At 41.8% G+C, this 20,014-nt stretch overlaps 1 protein-coding gene across 1 annotated transcript in view; it reads left to right on the forward strand.

The window, feature by feature from the left end:
* SLC35F1 (solute carrier family 35 member F1) overlaps positions 1–20,014 on the forward strand; it is a 196,799-nt gene that overhangs the window by 89,628 nt on the left and 87,157 nt on the right. Inside the window, exon 2 of the mRNA XM_035110675.3 lies at positions 11,897–12,072. Coding sequence (XP_034966566.1) covers positions 11,897–12,072 — 176 coding nt within the window. The remainder of the gene's footprint in view (positions 1–11,896; positions 12,073–20,014) is intronic.

Below are 20,014 nucleotides of genomic sequence, written 5' to 3' on the forward strand. Positions count from 1 at the left end.
GGGGGTGGGGATGACAACCACAACCAGAGCTTCAAATATAAACACACACACACACCCTACTCTGCCCCTCTGGCTATATTCTGAACTGGCTGTAAGGCCTTTGGGAATTAAGCTTACGCTTCTGTGAAACTGATTTACTGTTCCCATCAGAGCCTGTGAAGAAGAGAAACATTCTATTTCAAAGTAGGTTTTTTCATGTAATAGATAACACTCTAAGGAAATAGCAAAAGCTGATAAACGAGCTTCTTTAAAAATGCTGAAGGGTGACATTTTGCATTGGTTTTACGTCCGAGGAAAAGTTGTGATGCTGCAGCGTTCCAGTATAAAAGAGAAAAAAAGTTAATATGGCAGATTAGCTCTCTTGATTACATTGTTTTAAAGCTTTTAAAGTTCTTTCTCTTGGTGCCCCCACCCTGTACACAAATTTGAAATGTATCACTAGGCTGCTATCCTAAGCCAACTTGTAAGTCCCATTGAATTGCTTCGGTGTAGGCATAGTTAAGAATGTGCTGTAAACTATCATTGTTATTGATACTATTATTGCCCCTTGTTGTGGAACTGGTTTTACACCCCCTTTTTTTTCTGGAAAATTGTATGAATCGTTTATTAACAGGGGAGCAGATTGGAGAATAAGGATTTTTATCAACTTCTAGGGTCATTATCCTTCATAGTTTTTGGTGCCCTTTTGTGGGAGCCAAATCACCCTTTGGATCCCAGCCATTTCCTGTGAAATAAAGCTTTTACTGATTGCTTACGAATTTGGGTTTTTTGGGGGGGGCATTTGCAACACTTCTTATGATACCTTTTATCATCAGTTTTTAAGGTGTGTGTCAGTATTTTCTCACCTGATTGATTGCCTTTGGGGAACTTCCTTCCAATTTTGAGGGTGTGAGAGAGGTATCAGAAGAAGCTGTTCTGAAAATGTGCAAGATGGAGCAGCAGGCAGTTATTCAAGAAAGCAAGTGAGAGGTGACCTTGGGCAGTAAAGTTGCACTACAGCATATAGGTGTCTTCTTCAACTCCATGCGGGCAACACTAGGAAGAAAAATGTCCCTTCTTGATGTGTGAAATAAAAAATTGAATGGTATCTAATTACTTCCTAGTGAAAAACACTAGGTGACGTGTGCAAGGGTCAATAGCAAGGTTGTTTCCCTTCCTTTTGACTGCAAATTCACTTTATATAGTGCTCACTGAGAACTGAAACCTTAGATATTTATCGAAATATTTTCCTGAGGACAATGGTGTGGGCTCTTGTGGAATGCTCGAGTTTCGAATTTTCAAAATTTGTCCTAGGCTGCCTTGCTAAGTAAGGGAATCAGGGGGAGTCAGGGCAGAGGCAGAGACTCCCCATTGAAAGAATGGGTCAAATATTATTTGATGTCTTGGTAAGTACAGTAAGTGGGTGAGAGAACTGTGTACTGCATTGATACCTGCTCCAATGAAGACTGAAGGCCAGGGATGTTGGAGAACGCCGATGAAAACAGAAATGGAAATTGCTGATACTCACTTGTTGTTATATGTCCAGAACGGAAATCAATCCAGCAAATACCAATTTGTATTCACTGTTGTTGTTTTCAGTCAGCAAACAAAATGTAATGGATAACCTTTTCCCATTTAAATTGTGCTTCCTTTGTGTTAAAGCAAAATTATTTGTGGAAATAATTTTGTCATTGATAGCGTTGAATTTGTCACTTCCATAAATTATGTTTACAATTATGTCAATTACCTTAAATAGTGAAGAGTGAGACAGATAACGTAGTATTTGGTGGAAACTGAACTGTAGCAGAGGGGGGAAAGTGCTGATTGTGATGAAAACAGGTCAGAGTGGAAATGGCTGCCATCTTACATCCCAAACCAAAGAAACAAAAATATGTGTAAAGAATAAGGGCTTGCCCCATCGTTGGCATCATCTGGTGGCAAAGGTACAGTGCAGAAAGCATGCATAAGTACCAATAATGAATTGCATAGGTATAGGATGGATAGATAGATAGGGATCAGAATTTAATTGCCTTGCCAGAGTGGTGCATGCTCTAGTTATCTCTCGCTTGGATTACTGCAATGTGCTGTATGTGGGGCTACCTTTGAAGGTGACCCGGAAAGTACAACTAATCCAGAATGCGGCAGCTAGACTGGTGACTGGGAGCGGCTGCCACATAACACCGGTCTTGATAGATCTACATTGGCTCCCAGTATGTTTCCGAGCACAATTCAAAGTGTTGGTGCTGACCTTTAAAGCCCTAAACGTCGGTCCAGTATACCTGAAGGAGCATCTCCACCACCCCCCCATCATTCTGCCCGGACACTGAGGTCTAGCGCTGAGGGCCTTCTGGCGGTTCCCTCACTGTGAGAAGCCAAGTTACAGGGAACCAGGCAGAGGGTCTTCTCTGTAGTGGCATCCACCCTGTGGAACGCCCTCCCACCAGATGTCAAAGAGAAAAACATCTACCAGGCTTTTAGAAGACATCTGATGGCAACTCCTGTTTTGGGAAGCTTTTAATGTTTAACAGACCATTTTATTTTAATATTTTGTTGGAAGCCACCCAGAGTGGCTGGGGAAACCCAGCCAGATCGGCGGAGTATAAATAATAATAATAATAATAATAATAATAATAATAATAATAGGCTTGCTTGATAAAATGGAAATAATGACTCCTTGCCTCTCAGGGTTAAAGGGAAGATAACTGAGAAGTGTTCTAGCAACTTTTAAATAGACAAGGTGCTCAATAAATTATTATGACAATAACATTTGTGCAACATCTGTTTGCTTCCCGATCCTGACTTGAGGCATTTGGGTGTTTTCATCTGCTCACCCCTATGAGTGTTTAAAACCTGTAATGGGGGTTGAGTAATTTACGAGGGAGGTTTCCCTTTTACTGCTTTCACACCATCATAATGTAAAGGCATCAAAGTGGTATTTAGCAGTGTAATACTAAACTGGGAAGTTGATTGCACCATACTGAAAAGCATGAATGAGAGATGACAATAAGGCTCCAATAAGGCACACTGAACCAGGGAATATGGCCAACTGGGTACAGTGGAGTTTACTTCCAATAAAACATGTACAGTATGGGATTGTGCTGCCTGTTAATCTGGGACAGGACATAGCAAACTGGAGAAGACAGGACTCAGTCAAGCAGTAATGGCAAAGGGGTAGGGGGTCATTAAGTGGTAGAACAAAGTAGGCAAAATACATTAGTATGCTGGTTGGGATGGATGGGAGTTGTGGTCAAAAACAGCCAGAGGGCACCATCTAGCTGAGTATGGAGAGCAGTGGCACTCCACTGTTTCACTCTGGGTTCTCTCCCAGCCCTACCTTAAGTTGTGGGGGATTGAACCTGGGACCTACTGCATGTAAGGCAGATTCTCTACCTCTGAGCTATGATCCTTCCCACAGGAAGGTGGCTCCAGGATGGATTAAATTCAGCCATCAGCAGCATCTAGTCCCTGAGCCAGCTGCTTCCCAGGTGAGGTCAAACCTAATTAATTAGCTAAACATTGATTTTTGTGTGACAGGCCACAACACATGGTTTATGGCTTGCATTTTGATTGATGGGTCACAAGTTCTTCTGGCCTGTCTTCAGTACTTAAAAAAAGTTTTTTATTTCATTAGCATGTCCAAATAGATTACAGGGGTTTTTTTAATGTAAAAAGATCATTATTTGAATACAAAAGAAAGCACACATAGCAGAAGATTGTACAAAGGCTGCAATTAAAGGCCAGTCTCAGGAACAGCACAAATAAGACCTTACATTTTAAAGCCATAGCTGCCAAGTTATCCCTTCTTTACAGGGATTTTCCCTTATGCTGAATAGGCTTTCTCGCGAGAAAAGCAAAAACTTGGCAGCTATGTTTAAAGCTATCCAGCTACTTTTCCTTTATTGCATCCCCCCCCCAAAAAAAAATATATTCAAAGGCAGGATTGCCTCCTTTAAAGTGGGAGGGTGGAACCACCTGATGTTGCTTCTTTAAGAAGAGGGGAATGGGGAGCAATTAATTGTGGCATAATTTCCTTCTCTTATACTGAGACACAGATTCTATGAGTCCACCTGACTTAAAATAATCAGTCCACTTGATTATGGATTGGAACTAGCCGGCAATAGAAGATAGGAAGAATGCTGAAAGTCATCCTTCTTGCATATATGTTGACTCAAGGCCCAAATCACATTTTAATCTCCTTGCAGGTATTTAATAAGACCTGAAGCGCCAAATAATATGCATGCCAGTCTTCTGTCAGGGTTGACTCTCCGTGTAAAAGATTATCCTTGGGAAGGAGGCATATAGAACAGCTAAAGTAATCCTAAAAGTCTGCTGAGATGTAATTGTTTCCCTCTTTGTTCCAGCTCACAGCACTGATGAGTTAAACATGGCCTTACAAACTCATTTGTTCCATTAAAATATTGGTTTTTGGTAACAAAGGAACCTGGAGTTCCTAGCCTTTATAGCTGAACAGAACAATTTCAGATATAATGACAGTGAAACTAGAGGACAGGGTAGACTATGAAGCATCCAAGATGAAATTTACAGTACACTTTTTAAAAGTAATTTTTATTAATTTTTCAACAAGTACAACAAACACCACAGATATATTTACATGATATCATGTAAATATATCAATTTTTTTCCATTTTGTGAAGAGACTAGTTTTTTCTTTTTTTTCTTTTTCTAAAAAAGCACCACACATACTAAATTTTTCATCCTATGCTAAGCCTCATTTAATGCTGTGGGTTTCCTCAAATGCTGTTTGACTTGTCTCACGCTCAGACTTACTTTAGCCGAGGCAAATAAATTAAACTGTGAGTGCTTTACAATATAATCATATTCATGACCTCTTGGCAATAAATCCCATTGAGTACAATGAAGCTTCCTCCCAAGTTAGTGGGTATAGCATTGTAGTTATAGGCCTGCCTGCCATCGTAGCACTTTTTTTTGGGGGGGGGACTTAAATTCATGGCATGTTGTTGAATCTTATCTTTAATCAATTTTCTAGCCCTAGTTGTAGAAAGCCACCACTGAGATTTCCTCCTGTCTAAGTCTTAAGCATCTGTGTGTATGGATTTCATCTTTTTGAAAATAATACTTGATCTCTGCATCGGAACACTAAGCAGCAATCAACATTTCAATGAGGTTCAGTAAAGGAGAGTTTCCTTGAGGTGGAAATCTGTTGATGACTTTTGGAGGTCAACAGTGTATGCTGTTAGTCTCAACTTCTTTTCAACATGAATGTTATTCACTCCCTGGACTTTTCCCTGCCAGTCTTACGGGGTTAATTCTTGAGTTTTTAAAAGAGAGTTTTTAAGGAGTGTTGACTTTGAAAAAGAGAGGCAGAGGCATGGTTTGCATGCCATGGTATAGCAAACTATGGTTTCCTTCAATATCACAGAGATATTGTACATGGTCTGCCATGTAGAAATGCAGGAGGCCGCTTCCTTGGGTAGGAACCTTTTAATTACTCAAATGAATTTGTTGTAGCATACTTAACAATTCTCTTGCAGCACAGTAGCACACTCCTTTGCACAGATTGGGAATTACTGTGGCAGCCAGAAGGATTTAGGACTTAAAAGCTGGACTAGTACTGAGGAGACCTGGTAGATTGTAACTAAACCTCTAAGCGATTTTCAAGAAATATTTGCATTATCAATGAAAACAGTTAAGAACAAGAAATTAACAAAGGCTTAGATTCTCCCAGCTGGACTTTACCAGCTCTGATGGGTATATGGATGCAGCTTGAGAGTGGTTGCCCTCATAATCACACAACCGCAGTTCTTCCGTCTATGGGCTATGCAGAAATTGTTCTAGATATACATGACAAAACAGTATGCTGATATCTTGAGTTGTTCACCTAGCAGCCCTTAAGTTGAATCAGAACAGTTTTCATCCGCTGACAAATGGCAAATTTAAACTGATGTCTTGTAGTCTAGTATTTATTTAGCTAAATTTATTGCTTGACTGCTTTTAAAAAATGAAACAAAACCCTGAGTGGTTTTCAAGAAATATTAGAACTGCCAATAAAAACATCTAAAAACAAATAAAAACTTTTTAAAAAACAATTAAAATCAGCACTGAACAAAAACATATCAATATATGTGTGTCTGGATTGACTTGCCTAAACAGAAATGTTTTAAGCAGGCACCAAAATGTGCTTGACTGCAGAGTGAAAATGTTGTGGTTACATGGAGAATGGCAGAATGGGCTTCAACTCTCAATTTGGTCATGAAATTCATGGAGCCAGTCATCGACTCTCAATGCATCCTATTTCACAAGAACACTGTGGGGATTAAAGGAAGGTGGGGTTTCCCAGAAAATGCAGCTTCCTGAAGGAAGTATGATGTGATAATAATGTGAGGAACAAATAGTAATTATAAGTTGCTGCAGGAATTAGTTTCTATCTAAAACTTTCCACAATTTGTAATACAATAGGCTGACATATAGCTTGTGCAATAATATTTCTAATAAAATTTGCATAAATATGTTTCGCAGAATACTGAATGAGTCTGGAATCTTTTCCTATTTTATTTCCCAGTGGAAATCTTGCCTTTTTGAATTAGAAATCAATGCCATCGGCAGTAACTCCTTAAAGGTAAAGGGACCCCTGACCGTTAAGTCCAGTCGCGGACGACTCTGGGGTTGCGGCGCTCATCTCGCTTTACTGGCCAAGGGAGGCGGCGTTTGTCCGCAGACAGCTTCCGGGTCATGTGGCCAGCATGACTAAGCCACTTCTGGCAAACCAGAGCAGTGCACGGAAATGCCGTTTACCTTCCTGCTGGAGCGGTACCTATTTATCTACTTGCACTTTGACGTGCTTTCGAACAGCTAGGTTGGCAGGAGCTGGGACCGAACAACTGGAGCTCACCCCCATCGCGGGGATTTGAACTGCCGACCTTCTGATCTGCAAGCCCTAGGCTCTGTGGTTTAGACCACGGCGCCACTCCTTAGACATCACTAAAAGATCAAATGGTCCATACTGCCTTTTTCTTTATGCCTTTTTCACCATTTACAGTGAGTCGTGCGCTGCAAAGTGGCAACTTCGCCACTGAAACAACCTGAACCACGTACAAGTGTTTCAAAACCACCTTTCAAGTGGTTTTCTTTTATGTCTTATTGTAATTTTATTGGTGTTAGCCACCCTGAGCCTGGTTTTGACTGGGGAGGGCGGGGTATAAACAAAAATTATTATTATTATTATTATTATTATTATTATTATTATTATTAAAAAGTGTGAGTTGAATCTAGACTTAAACCATATTTAGAATACACCATTGAAATCAACTAGACTTAAATAAGTTGCTGTTGTTGGCATCCATTTGTCTCAAGAGACGATGGAGTATGATCTGGGGGTGAAGTCAAACTGCTGGGTTAGCAGCAACAAAGTTACCTCCCCGGGGAACAAGCCTGGGACGTGTATGGTGGTCTTGGGCTGCTGAGATGTCAAGACTCACTAATGTGATCCAAAGAAAAGTAGAGCATTATGTTTGATGCCAGCTTGACTGCAGGAGTTGTCAGAAGGAGGCGTATAAATGTCGTCCAACTGTCTTAAGGACATCCCAAAGATATCCTGCAAGGCAGCAGAATTTTAGAACCAGAGTTTTCCTTCTCCTCCTAGGTGGGCAGCAGTGTTGGGAGTTACAGTCATACCTCGGTTTAAGTATGCTTCGGTTTGAGTACTTTCAGTTTAAGTACTCCGCGGACCTGTCTGGAACGGATTAATACACTTTCCATTACTTTCAATGGGAAAGTTTGCTTCAGGCTAAGTACGCTTCAGGTTAAGTACGGACTTCCAGAACCAATTACACTCACACTTCGGGTTAAGTACGCTTCAGGTTGAGTACTTTCAATTTAAGTACTCTGTGAACCTGTCTGGAACGGATTAATCCACTTTCCATTACTTTCAATGGGAAAGTTCGCTTCAGGTTAAGTACGCTTCAGGTTAAGTATGGACTTCCGGAACCAATTACACTCATACTTCGGGTTAAGTACACTTCAGGTTAAGTACAGACTTCCGGAACCAATTGTGCACTTAAGCCAAGGTACCACTGTATATGCAAAATTCTGTTAAAATAAGCAACAGTCATTATATGTTTCCACTGAGCACCCTCAAAAGTCTGCTTCAGTTTGAAAAACAAAAGGAGAATATAAATCTTCCTAAAAGGGTTGCAAAGAAAGTTGAAAGATTCTTGGAAGCATTTAGGATCAATAGGCACAATAATTTCCCAATACCTGACAAGATTGCACCTTGCAACACAGAGATAGTCATAGGGATGTAGAGTAGAACATTTTCCAGGACTTTATTTTTCCACATAAAATTTTACATTTCCTGAAGTTCATTAGTAACAACGAATGGATGCAGACTGAAATGCAATATAATGTACGCTTGGTGGTTTCCAAGTTTTTAGTGTTGTTTACTAAATATTTATAAACCAAGTACATAATTTTTCAGGGCATTGGTAAAATTTCTGATACAAACAGGAAAAAAATTCTGGTGCAAATTATTCTGATTTGCATGGGAACATTTTTCATATCCCCCCCAGCCTTTTCTCTCTGTTTCCTGTTCTACCATGGTTAGCGTAATTGTAATATGCCTTTGCTCAGTGCTGTATTTTGCATGGAAAAACAACAATAAAGGTCTTTTTTTAAAAAAAAATCAGAATGAATATTCTGTATAAAAGATGGGGCCTGATATAGCTTCAGTAAGATGAGCCATCCCAAACTTATTTATTAAAAGGCTTCATTTTGCTGCTGGTCAATTCGCTGCTGGTAAATTTGAGACATTTGAATATGTGGTGCTGGAAGTTGGCTACCCAGACTAGGAGTTACTCCGTGCTAATGCTTGAAATCTACAGCAGGTACTCTCTCACTTCTCCTTTTGAACTTTTTGTTTCCACTAAGCATAAACTCATTCAAACACCTTGCAATTTAAAACTCTATTAAAAGCAGGAAAATGAGATCAGTGCCCTTGTGGGGTTTTTCTCGCTCTCCTTTTACCTAGTCTGTTTCATCAACATGTGTCAGGCCTGTAATAAATTTGCCATGCTGTCAAAAGCTGTCACGCTGTCTCGCAGCACTGAAAGCCAGTAGGCAAGGGAAAGATTTATCTTGGAGCCTAAGGGAAAACCAATAAACTGGAACCATCACATTCTTAACTTGTATCTAAAATTGAAAGGCTTTACTTACTGGGAGATCCAAGCTTATCTTTATAGCACTCTGTAAATTTAGTTTTGCTTTCCCTTAACTTAATTTTTCCCCATCTTAATTGACTACAGTAGGAATTCAATGCAAATGCTGGCTAAAGACTCTTGTGCGTTCACAGTGGGAATTGTTTCAAAGTAATTCACAGGTTTAATTTGGGCCTTGTTTGTGCACTACATGCCTTGAAGCAACTATGCACATCTGCCTAATCAGTTATGTGTTTATCTTCTGAGTTGCGGTGGGTTCTGGGTGTGGAGGTGAGGAAAAAAGACCAACTGGCGGAATATAAGGGGATAACATGCCATCAGATACAGCAAATGGCACTTTTGAAAACTTGATTTTGTGCTGTGGACAGAAACAGGAGCTCTTTAGGACTGCATCCTGCCTATCGTTACAATTACGCGGGACGTCACCTAGGTATTCGTAGCAAATGAGCAATCTGGGAATAGTTGGCTCATATCATAACAGTTAATGAGCCTTGAACCTGAACAATGTTTAATCGTACATCTGTGTGCAGAAGCATGTCTTGCTTCTCTCACAAGAATGATGTATTCCCAATGTCACGATTGCTTATGCAAATTGTTATATTTTATATTTTAAGGATTTTAAGTTACATTAAACTGAGTAGAACCTTCCCTTGATGGGGGGGAAGAGAAAGACTTGGGATTCCCTGTGGGCTACACATCCCATCTTTTCATGACCACTGGCCATACTGGCAGGGCAGTCTTGAGCAGGTCGCGCGCCCTGGAGCTGAGGGGCAGAGATCGCTCCGCCGCCCCCGCCCTCGCAGGGCGCAGCATGGCTTCTATGCGGCTTTGCCGCGCAGCGCCCGGCCTACCGGTCTGGCGCCCTTGCACCCCGCGCCACCGGGACTCTACCTAGAGTCGGCCCTGCATACTGGCTGGGATTGATGGGAGCTGGAGTTTAGCAACACCTGGACTGCCACAGGTTCTGCATCTTTGATGTAAAATAACTTTGGTATGTAAAGGACATACAGGAGATGTGGTGTTTGGGTTGCATCCAATGAAGCCATCCCATTCATGCAAGGATTTCCACTTGCCCATCCAAACTTCTCCTCACGCTCCTTTCCTTGTGTGTCCCATAAACTTGCCGAGGGAGAGGAAAAGGAGGGTAATTTCCATTGCACAAGTGGAAGTCCTCCCACGAACAAGATGGCTTCTTTACCCTACAACTGTTTATGTCTTATCATTTACTTACTTTTTTCTATCTGTCAAAGCAAATAGCCACACCTGAACTCCATATGGGTTTCCTATACAACTTAGAAACCTGATCAGGACTGGCAGGGCTGAGCAGTAGGTAAACCGTGAAGGGGCAGGGGGAGCTGGCATGACTGCTCTCCCACTCATCTGATTCTGATTGCCTGAGTATGTTGATGCCTGAACAGTTCTTGAAGCAGAATGGGAAAGGAGGGCAAGATTCAAAGGAACAGCACATCCTACAAAGTATTACATGCTACTGATGCAATGTAGGACTCACATCACACAGAACAGAAGCAGTTGTGTAGTAAAAGAAAGAAAAAAGGTAAAAGACCCCTGGACGGTTAAGTCCAGTCAAAGGTGACTATTGGGTTGCGGCGCTCATCTTGCTTTCAAACTGAGGGAATCAGCATTTTTCCATAGACAGCTTTCCGGGTCATGACTAAACTGCTTCTGGTGCAACGGAACACCATGATGGAAACCAGAGTGCACAGAAACACCATTTACCTTCCCGCCACAGTGGTACCTATTTATCTACTTGCACTGGTGTGCTTTTGAACTGCTAGGTTGGCAGGAGCTGGGACAGAGCAACGGGAGCTCACCCTGCCACACGGATTCGAACTGCAACCTTCTGATCGACAAGCCCCAGAGGCTCAGTAGTTTAGACCACAGCACCATCCACATCCCCAATTGTTTAGTACCAGTTATATCAAAGGTGAACTAGGTCTTTTTCAGGTTTGAGGATCATGTGAAACTTTTTCAGCACAGTCCACAATAAAAGGAAAATCTTGGATTAGAGCCTGCTCTATCCTTTGCTTATTTGATTCTTTTCATTCCATGATTGGGACTGACACACAACACTTGCAGGCTTGTTGCTGTGAAAGGTGAAAACATGGTTACTAACAAAGCTTTCAGCCATGTATCATCCCATCTGCCAATACAATGATCAGTGGATAGGTTTGTAGCGACAACAGTCCATGTGAGCAAGAGCTGTCAAAAAGCAGATTTATGATATATTAATATCTGAGTCGGGAATAAATAAAAATCCCAAAGGAACTGCTCTGTTCGCTTGGTTATCTCTGAAATCCTTTCTTCAGTCTTTTAAAGGAAGCTTGCAGGATCTAGATTTAAAAGTGAAAACAGCTAATTGGCAAGAAGAGAAGAAGAGAATGGCGAGGTGGAAGGGAGATCAGAGGAAGGAGGGTTACATGCTGAAATGGAAAAATAACACAAAATAAAAATGAACACTACTGTGTTTGGCATAAAATGAGAGGTGAAGGAAATTTGCAATTTGTGTACCCAATTGAAGATTTCAAACTTATCGCTAGGGCGATAAGTGAAGGGGTAGTAGGGGTAGTAGGAGTGAAGGGGTAGTAGGACTATAGAAAGCTGCTTTTCCAGACTTGGGCTTATTCTCTTTGTGGGTTGTAGGAATTTCTTGGCTGTTGAGTAATTCTGATTATGTTGTTTCTCTTTTCTTCCTTGTTTCTTTTTAGGGAGCTCCTGTTGTCTATAGCTCTTGGGCAGGTTCTGTCCCTGCTTATCTGCGGTATTAGCCTGACCAGCAAGTATTTGTCAGATGATTTTCATGCCAACACTCCAGTCTTTCAGAGTTTCCTGAACTACATTCTCCTATTTTTGGTCTATACCACAACATTAGCTGTAAGACAAGGTAAGTGGCATTCTCTGGATGTAGAATAATTATTGCGTCGGCGTCGTCATCATCATCATCAACAACAACAATTTTGCTATAGCTTTTCTCAGTGCTTTTTTTCATTAAAAATGTTTAGGGGTGCTCTCATTTCCCTACTCATATTGAAATACTGCCACTCGATGAGGCCAAACTTAGATTCACAAAATGTTTAGGGGTATGCGTACCCCTGCGCACACCCCCAGAAAAAAAGCACTGGCTTTTCTTTCTCGTAGTGGATATTTCCCCCTCTCTTGGAACATATCAAAGCATTTCCTAGTTTTTAAAAAGGAAAGAAAACTTGCAGCTCCTCCAGAAAGGTTGATAACTATAAAAGGTTGCAAACACTATTAAACATTGGGGATTCACCTAAAAACCCTGGTATGGTAGCACTGCTCAAAGACTTCCCTTCTACCCTTATTCCCCCCTGCACCTCCCATCCCTGAAATTAACTCTAGGGAGGTTGGGAGAAGCCCCAGAACAACAGGAAAGGGAAGGAGAGGCAGATCATTTCATCTGCGCAGACAAAACTTTCATCAAAGCACAATGTAGAATTTCACCCTTGATATCTTATCAGCATGAGATATTCTAATGAGAACAGTCTTTGAGGGTTTTCTTTTGTTTTTCCCTTCTCCTGTTGGCATATATGTTCATTTAGAAACCTGTTCTGATTTTGAATGCATATTAATGAAGAGATGGAGACAGCAGACCTAGTAACGGGGAGGGGGGAGGCAACTACCAGTATAAGAGCAAACTTTGACTCTGAAGGCTACAGTGGTAAAGGGAAGAAGCTTTCAGTCCCAATGAAACAAAGATAACATTCATTCATTCATTCATTTCATTGGTATGCCACTTTTCCACAAAATAAATCATGCTGAAAGCGGCTTGCTACAAAGAAACAGGGATACATTTCAGACAAACAGTACAAAAACTATTTCATAATAATATAGCAAAACAAAAATATAGCAACATACAATAATCATAATAACACAAAAATCACTTTTAAATTCTATAACTATAACAAGATTACTTAAAGAAGTAATCCAGCATCCAACAGCAAAAATATCAAGGGAACTTCACAGTTTCACCTTAGTCCTAGAAACAGCCCTCCCTTGATGTTGCTCACAGTCTGTCTCCTGCAGCAACTTCTTTTAAGACCTTCAAGGGCCTTAGCTGGAAACATTCCTTCCTTGATGTTACTCACAAATGAGGGGATGTTCATCAAGTCTGCAGATGGCACCAAACTGGAGGGGGTGGCTAATGCCTCTGAAGACAGAATTGGGATTCAAGAAGACCTTAACAGACTGGAGAATTGGGTTGGAACTAACAAAATGAATTTCAAAAGGGACAAATGTAAGGTTCTACACTTATAAGTGTACCAATATAAGATGAGGGATACCAGGATTGCCACTAGGGCATGTGAAAAGGATCTAAGGGTCTTCGTAGAGGGCAGGCTTAACACAACAGTTAAAGAAGGATGTTGACGAACTGGAAGGTGTGCAGAAGAGGGCAACCAAAATGATCAAGAGTCTGGAAACCAAGCCTTATGAGGAAAAGTTGAGGGAGTTGGGTATGGTTAGCCTAGAGAAGAGGAGACCAAGAAGATATATGACAGCAATATTCAGGCATCTTAAGGTGTGTCACATGGAAGATGGAGCAATCTTGTTTTCTCCTGCTTCAGAGTGTATGACCTTCAAGTTACAAGAAAGGAGATTCTGATTAACCCTCAGGAAAAACCTTGGAAGGTGGTGGACGCTCCTTTTTTGGAGATTTTTTTAAAGAGGTTGGATGGCCATCTGTCATGTTTGATGTAGTTGAGATTCCTGAATTGCAGGTGGTTGGGCTAGATGACCCCAGGGTCCAGTCTAACTCTATAATTCTATGCCTGGGCAGAATTTGATTCCCCCTCCCCCTGCACACATGAATGCAGCACTTGTCTTAGGGCTGGAGGATCATCCAAAATAACATGGGAAACTGGCATCAATGAAGACTGTAGTGTGTGATGGAAACTGGGAGAGGCATACTACTGGAGCCCAGTCAAGTATCCATTCTTAAGATGCTACCATTGAACCATCTCTTATTTCAGTCCTTAGATAAAATATACCTTAGGCAGGTACATACTTGAAAAGACAAATATATGCTATGGTTTCTGAATTAACCTAGGTATCTCTACTCTTCCCAACCTCTTCAAGAGGTTTCCTGTTGAGATTAGGTGTGAGTAGGAAAATGCAGCTGGTTTCAAGTCAAAGCCTTATAATTCATTCATGCATTTAAATGAACAAATAAACAACTTCTCTCTCTCTTAATCAGAAAAGCTTGAGATGAACCGCGGAAGGACCTTCAAATAATATGAACGAAGTACCTATTGAGTTTTGACAAATATTTATTTTGCGATAGGCATAGCTTGCTCTTTTGTGGTCTTCTGAGTGCCCACCTTTATCCAAGTCCAGACCCTCTTGAGCTTCGGGAAAGCTACATCATCTGGTGCTCTAAGGCTATTCACCGGGCTCTCAAGTGCTGGTTAACTTATTGCCCATGTTTTTGTGTGTAGACTTGAAATGTGGTTGTGGTCATCATCATTTCAGATGCTTCCTTTGTTGACATCTGTGAGTGGCTTGGCGTCCTGCCTGCTGCTTAAATTATTCAACTTTGAGTCCCAGCCTTGTGGAGCAGACAGCACACCCTGTTTGAGGAGAGTAACATTCTCCTTCCCACTGGGATGGTTGTGATTAAAAGGAAGCTGTTGACTTCCATTGCGGAGGCTTCTAAACAAGGAGTTGTAAGTGTCTGTTAAAACCAAACCTGTCAAAGAATTGTTTCAGAGGCTGCAAAGATGACCTCTTTCGAAGAAGAAGTTGCTCTATTAGCTTCCCCCCTCCCTCTAGTTGGCTTGGTAGAATGTAGCAGACACGAGTCCTATAGGTTTGTTTGCTCCTCTTGCAGAATATGGAAAAGCCTATTAATGGAGGCCTTCTCTCACATCCTTATAAGAACAGTTGAAGGTTCCCCAAGCCCATCAAAACCGGAACAGGATAATGAATGCCTGCATCATTTCTCCATTTACCAGCTTAGGCACCTTGTGCTGAAATATAGAGCAGTTGTGTGGCAATACCCGAGACCTCCCCGGATGAAATAAAGACACGAGAGACATGGTGTAAGGTTAATGGGTCGAATAGGCCACAACTTTATTGATTACGGAAGTAAAGAGGTATTTGCATAGGCATTGGATCTAACCGACTATATCTGACTCCAGCCCGCTCTGCTGGCAGTCTGTGAAGGGTTAACCACCGTTGGATGGGTCCTGCAATGCACATCAACTAGGTACCCATCCTGGGGCCACCACTAGTGAGGCCGAACTCCTGCCGCGGTCTCACCTTTATCGGTGAGCCACGCCCTCACGGCGCACCCCGATTGGATGCGCCGCAGGCGTGCCGCGGCAGGAAAGCGACCAATGGGCTGGGGGGGGATGCTAGCCATTCCCCCCCCCACGTGGAGGCCTCGTGAGCCCACAACATCTCCTCCCCCTTAGTCGGGAAGAGATTTTCTCCTGATGCCCCCATGCGGCAGTTGACTTGCTTCTGAAACCAAGTGGCTTGCTGGGATCATAAAAGCCTAGTGTTCTTCTGTTCCCAACAATATGAGCAAGGAGGGTTAGAGAAAAGGCAGTGGTGTCAGAGCAGGGTGAAGTGTGGAAAGAAACAGAGCAAAACTGAAGTAGTGTGAAAAACAAAAGCTAAGATGTGGAGCGAGGAGATAGCCTGTTATACCACTTAATAGCAGATCTTCAGCTATAGTTAATGGGGCAGGCAATAGAGACTTGGCATTAGCTACAGGCATTGCAAAGATAAGTAGAACAGCACACAACCTATTTCAGATAGTGTGACTCCATCCTATGTTTACGAGTTTGTTTTTCTTAACTGGAATTTTGTGCAGAGCTTGCTACATTCTTTGCAGAGAAAGCGTTTCTAGCGTGGCTCTCTGCTGATTACCGTAGATAATACGGTTACATATAGTTCTTCATTTTTATTTTTATTTTCTGTAGACTATTTTTCTTTCATAGTGAAATCCAAACATTTATTTGTCCAACAATTCTTGTGGTTGTATACAATAATTGCAGGAAATGCTTCTGCTCACACAAGGCAAGGCACCTGAGTTCAAGAATCTCATGCTCTACTGTCTGAGCTATTTTGCCAAACCTTCCTATCTACTGCAACCCTCTATGTCATATCCCTTGTTGTTCCAGGGGGTCCCCCGGTCCCCAGGAGCACTATTTCAAGGAACATACTTGGGGCCCTGCCCCAACATACTTGGGGAAATTTGGGGCCCTGCCTAGTTGGTTTTCCAGCCCTCTTGATGCAAATCTGTTTTTAAAGCATCTCCATTTGCTCAAACTCCCCATTAGCCAATGCTGTGGAGAATCCTGCGCAGCCATTGAGATGTTCACTCACTACCGCAACACAATAAGAGAAAATTTGAGTGTGTTAGCAAAATGTTGCCTCACTGCTACCTTGAACTCCCTCTTATGTATGTCTTCAGCTCAACATCTGCCTTTACAAATGATTTATGCTTTAGTTTCAAGCATTTGCAGATGCTTCTGTCTCTCTCTCCAGGCAATTAGCACCACCTTCCTGACTATGGTTGATTTCCTGTGAGTAAATTAGTTTTAATTTCCACTCTGCTCCTTTTGCATGGCTCTATTACACCAAGAGGATGGATCATTAAGATTTTGCAAAAGAAAAAGAAAAGGTTTTGCAATGCACTTTAACTCCAATAAGTAGCTGAAACATTGGATTTTGGACATACTTTGCAATTGAGACATGCTGCTTGCACCACATAGGTGCTACTAATTTGGGTTATTGTTGTTTTAATTGAGCACAGATTAAAGGACTAGTAGTATTGACTGTGCTTAGTGATTGATTCCCATGAAAGGAAGAGAAATGGGCAAAAGTCCATTTTAACCCCTTTTATCTGAGGGTAGGCAGCAAAGGTGGTTCCGTCTCCATTCTCCCCTTGGGCACCCCAGTATCCCACTTTTGCAGAAGCCAAACAGGATGGAATAGTTTGCCTGAAAAGTGGGGTATGCAGCCGCTGCTGATCAGCTGATTGGTGGCAGCTCTAAACCCCAGTTCCTTTGCCACAGCAGTTTGATTTCAAACCATGCAGGCAAAGGAAGATGCTTCACCTGTCATCACGGGTGACTAAGAAGTGGTCAGCCCCACCCACCTGCCACAGTAGCCTATGCAAGTTAGATGTCTCCCCAAGTATTTAGACTGTGTACACGTTGCCATTTACTCTGACTCCAGTGCGCTTCCAGCATTGGTGTTTGAAACCAAGTGCACATGATGATAGCCAAAATCCATGTGTATACTGTAGTTTCTTGAGGAATACTGCTGATTGATGTGTTTCCCTCCAAGCCTGCTTCCACTGAATTTGAAAAACAGCAACACTAAGGCATAGTTAAGCTGAGGTGTGTATGTTTTAGACATCTGTTGGACATGTGCAGATAACACCCCGTGCACAGATGATGGCTTTGGTGAGTAGGCATTGGGTTAAATTAATGTCCAAGGCTTGGAAGAAAGCATTTAAACCCTTTAGCTATTCAAGCCATTTGCTTCACTCTTTGACAGAAGGTCCTTGCTATTGAGGATGCAAATTTCAGCGTAAAAATTGAAATTCACAGAAATGTGGCTCATTTCTACTCATACTGACTTCAAGAAGAATGTCACTGATATTTGCTTTGGGACATTGCAAATGTAGTGAGGGGAAATCAAAGAATCAGAAGTGGTCTAGCTTTAGAGCGAGATGATGATGTGCCTGGGATTCAGCTAACACCATTGTCCAACAGAGCATGAAACAAGCCTTCAAAGGTTAATAGAAGTCCCAGTACTAGACTATAGCCCTAGGAAAAAGTCTGGATATAATCTGACAACTTTTTAAAAGTTTCCATTGGTACATGATGCTCTCATAGCAAGTTTTGTCTAAAAATGGAGGTTCATGTGATGCTTCCATTTTCCAATGCATGGTGGGTATTATAAAACTACTATCATTTGTTAGAATTGTGTGTTGGAAATTTGAGCCTGTACAGCATAAGAGAGATCCAGTGGCTTCTAATTCAATGTATAATGTGATGGATTCCACCTATTTTTCATACGGCTGCCTTCCTCTTTAATTCCCAGATACAATAAACATATTTGTCAAGTGTGTCAGGCCTGTTTTACACTTTACACAGGAGCAATTGTAGGTTTGCCAGTAGAAAAACCAGGAACCATCCCATAACTCAAGCAATAAGTGGCTAGAGGCCTCGCCATTGGCACAGACTGTCCTGCTTCACACATAATGCTAAGCCAAACCATAGCTTAACAGCCATTTTGGAACTGGGCAGAGCAGCATCAAAAGTCGCTTCTGAGCATGCTCCGTCCAGTTCCAAAATGGCCACCGCACCAAAATAAACCGGGGGAAAACAAAAAAAAAAATCCATTTTTTCGGCTGGGAGCAGCCAGAAAAACGGGGGTTTCCTGGGGAATACAGGAGACTTGGCAGCTATGGATCACAAGCAAATTACTAAATGAGTTTTAGCATGAAACAGTGAATTGCCTGACTGGCAATATAGCTGTAGATCAGGGGTTAACCAACACAATGCCCTTCAAATGTTGTGGGGCAACAACTCCCCCCATCCCTGATCGTTGTCTATGCTGGCTGGAGCAGATGTGAACTGGAGTCCAACAACATATGGAGAGCATTCTATTCACTACTCCTGCTATAGACCTTCGAAATGCCTTTTAAATTGAGCATGTGCAGAACACATTTTCATCACTGCTGAACTTCATCACTACTGAGTGGTCAAACCAGCAAGCTCCCCACCTGTTACATACCGCCATTCTCCTTTCCCCAAAATACTTAATTGTCAGGACTTTTTTCCCTGGGTCAGCAGCTGATTCTGGATTTATTGTGCTAAGAAGTTGCTCACAGCTGACTACCTGGAAACAATGGTTGGAAACCAAACCCAGCCAGCATTTGTGGAGACCTGCCTGTGAATAACCCAAAGTAGGGACCCACCCACCAAAAGGAGACTTACACTGACACAATAGACTTGCGCCCATCAGTAACGATGTAAAAGCAGCTTAGAAACTGGCTTATTCCAGAAGGCACCATCTAGGGTTTATCGTGCACATGCATCACCAACGAGGCCTTTAGAAGTCATCTATGGCAGCTCTGCATTCCATTCTAAGGAAATCCATTCAGTTGGGGATGCAGGTTAGGGAATGCAAATTTAAAATTATAAGGAAAATGGTTCTGTACACAAATGCAAACAGGAATAGCCCTCCTGATAGATGCTAGTTCATAGGATCATAGAACTGTAGACTTGGAAGGGACCCTGAGGACCACCTTGTCCAACTGTCTGCAATGCAGGAATCTCAACAAAAGCATTCATTACAGATAACTGCCCCACCTTTGTTTAAAACCCTGCAATGAAGGAGTTGTGTTACTGCTTATTATTGTGTTAGGGATAATGTTATTGGTGCATCCTGAATTGAATGCAAAGAGAATGCATAAAAAGGTGAGGGAATGGTATTAACCACTGTTTGGAGTGGTATTAACTTTTAATTCTATTTCTGTCGCATGCATTTCATAAGCCTCTCAAGGTGTTTCTATTTAGTAAACAGATGCCCCACTTCCTCTACCTGGAGGGTAGTGGATGGATTTATCTTCATTTTATTTTTTCTGTGTGAAAATGCTGTAATTTGAATCTTATCGCCGTAAGCAAAATGCAAGACCAAGGTTGCCTCCCATTTTATCCTACAGCAGCCGTCACCTTCAGTTTATGGAATCTTTAAACATTCATCAATTCAAGCTGCTAGGAAGCATAGAGGCTTATGCATTCCCTTCACGTAGCCACAGCGTTTATATGGCAGGTTTTGAAGTG

The sequence above is a fragment of the Zootoca vivipara genome, chromosome 3 (genome assembly GCF_965207765.1).
Source record: "Zootoca vivipara chromosome 3, rZooViv2.hap1.1, whole genome shotgun sequence".
Lineage (NCBI taxonomy): Eukaryota > Metazoa > Chordata > Lepidosauria > Squamata > Lacertidae > Zootoca > Zootoca vivipara.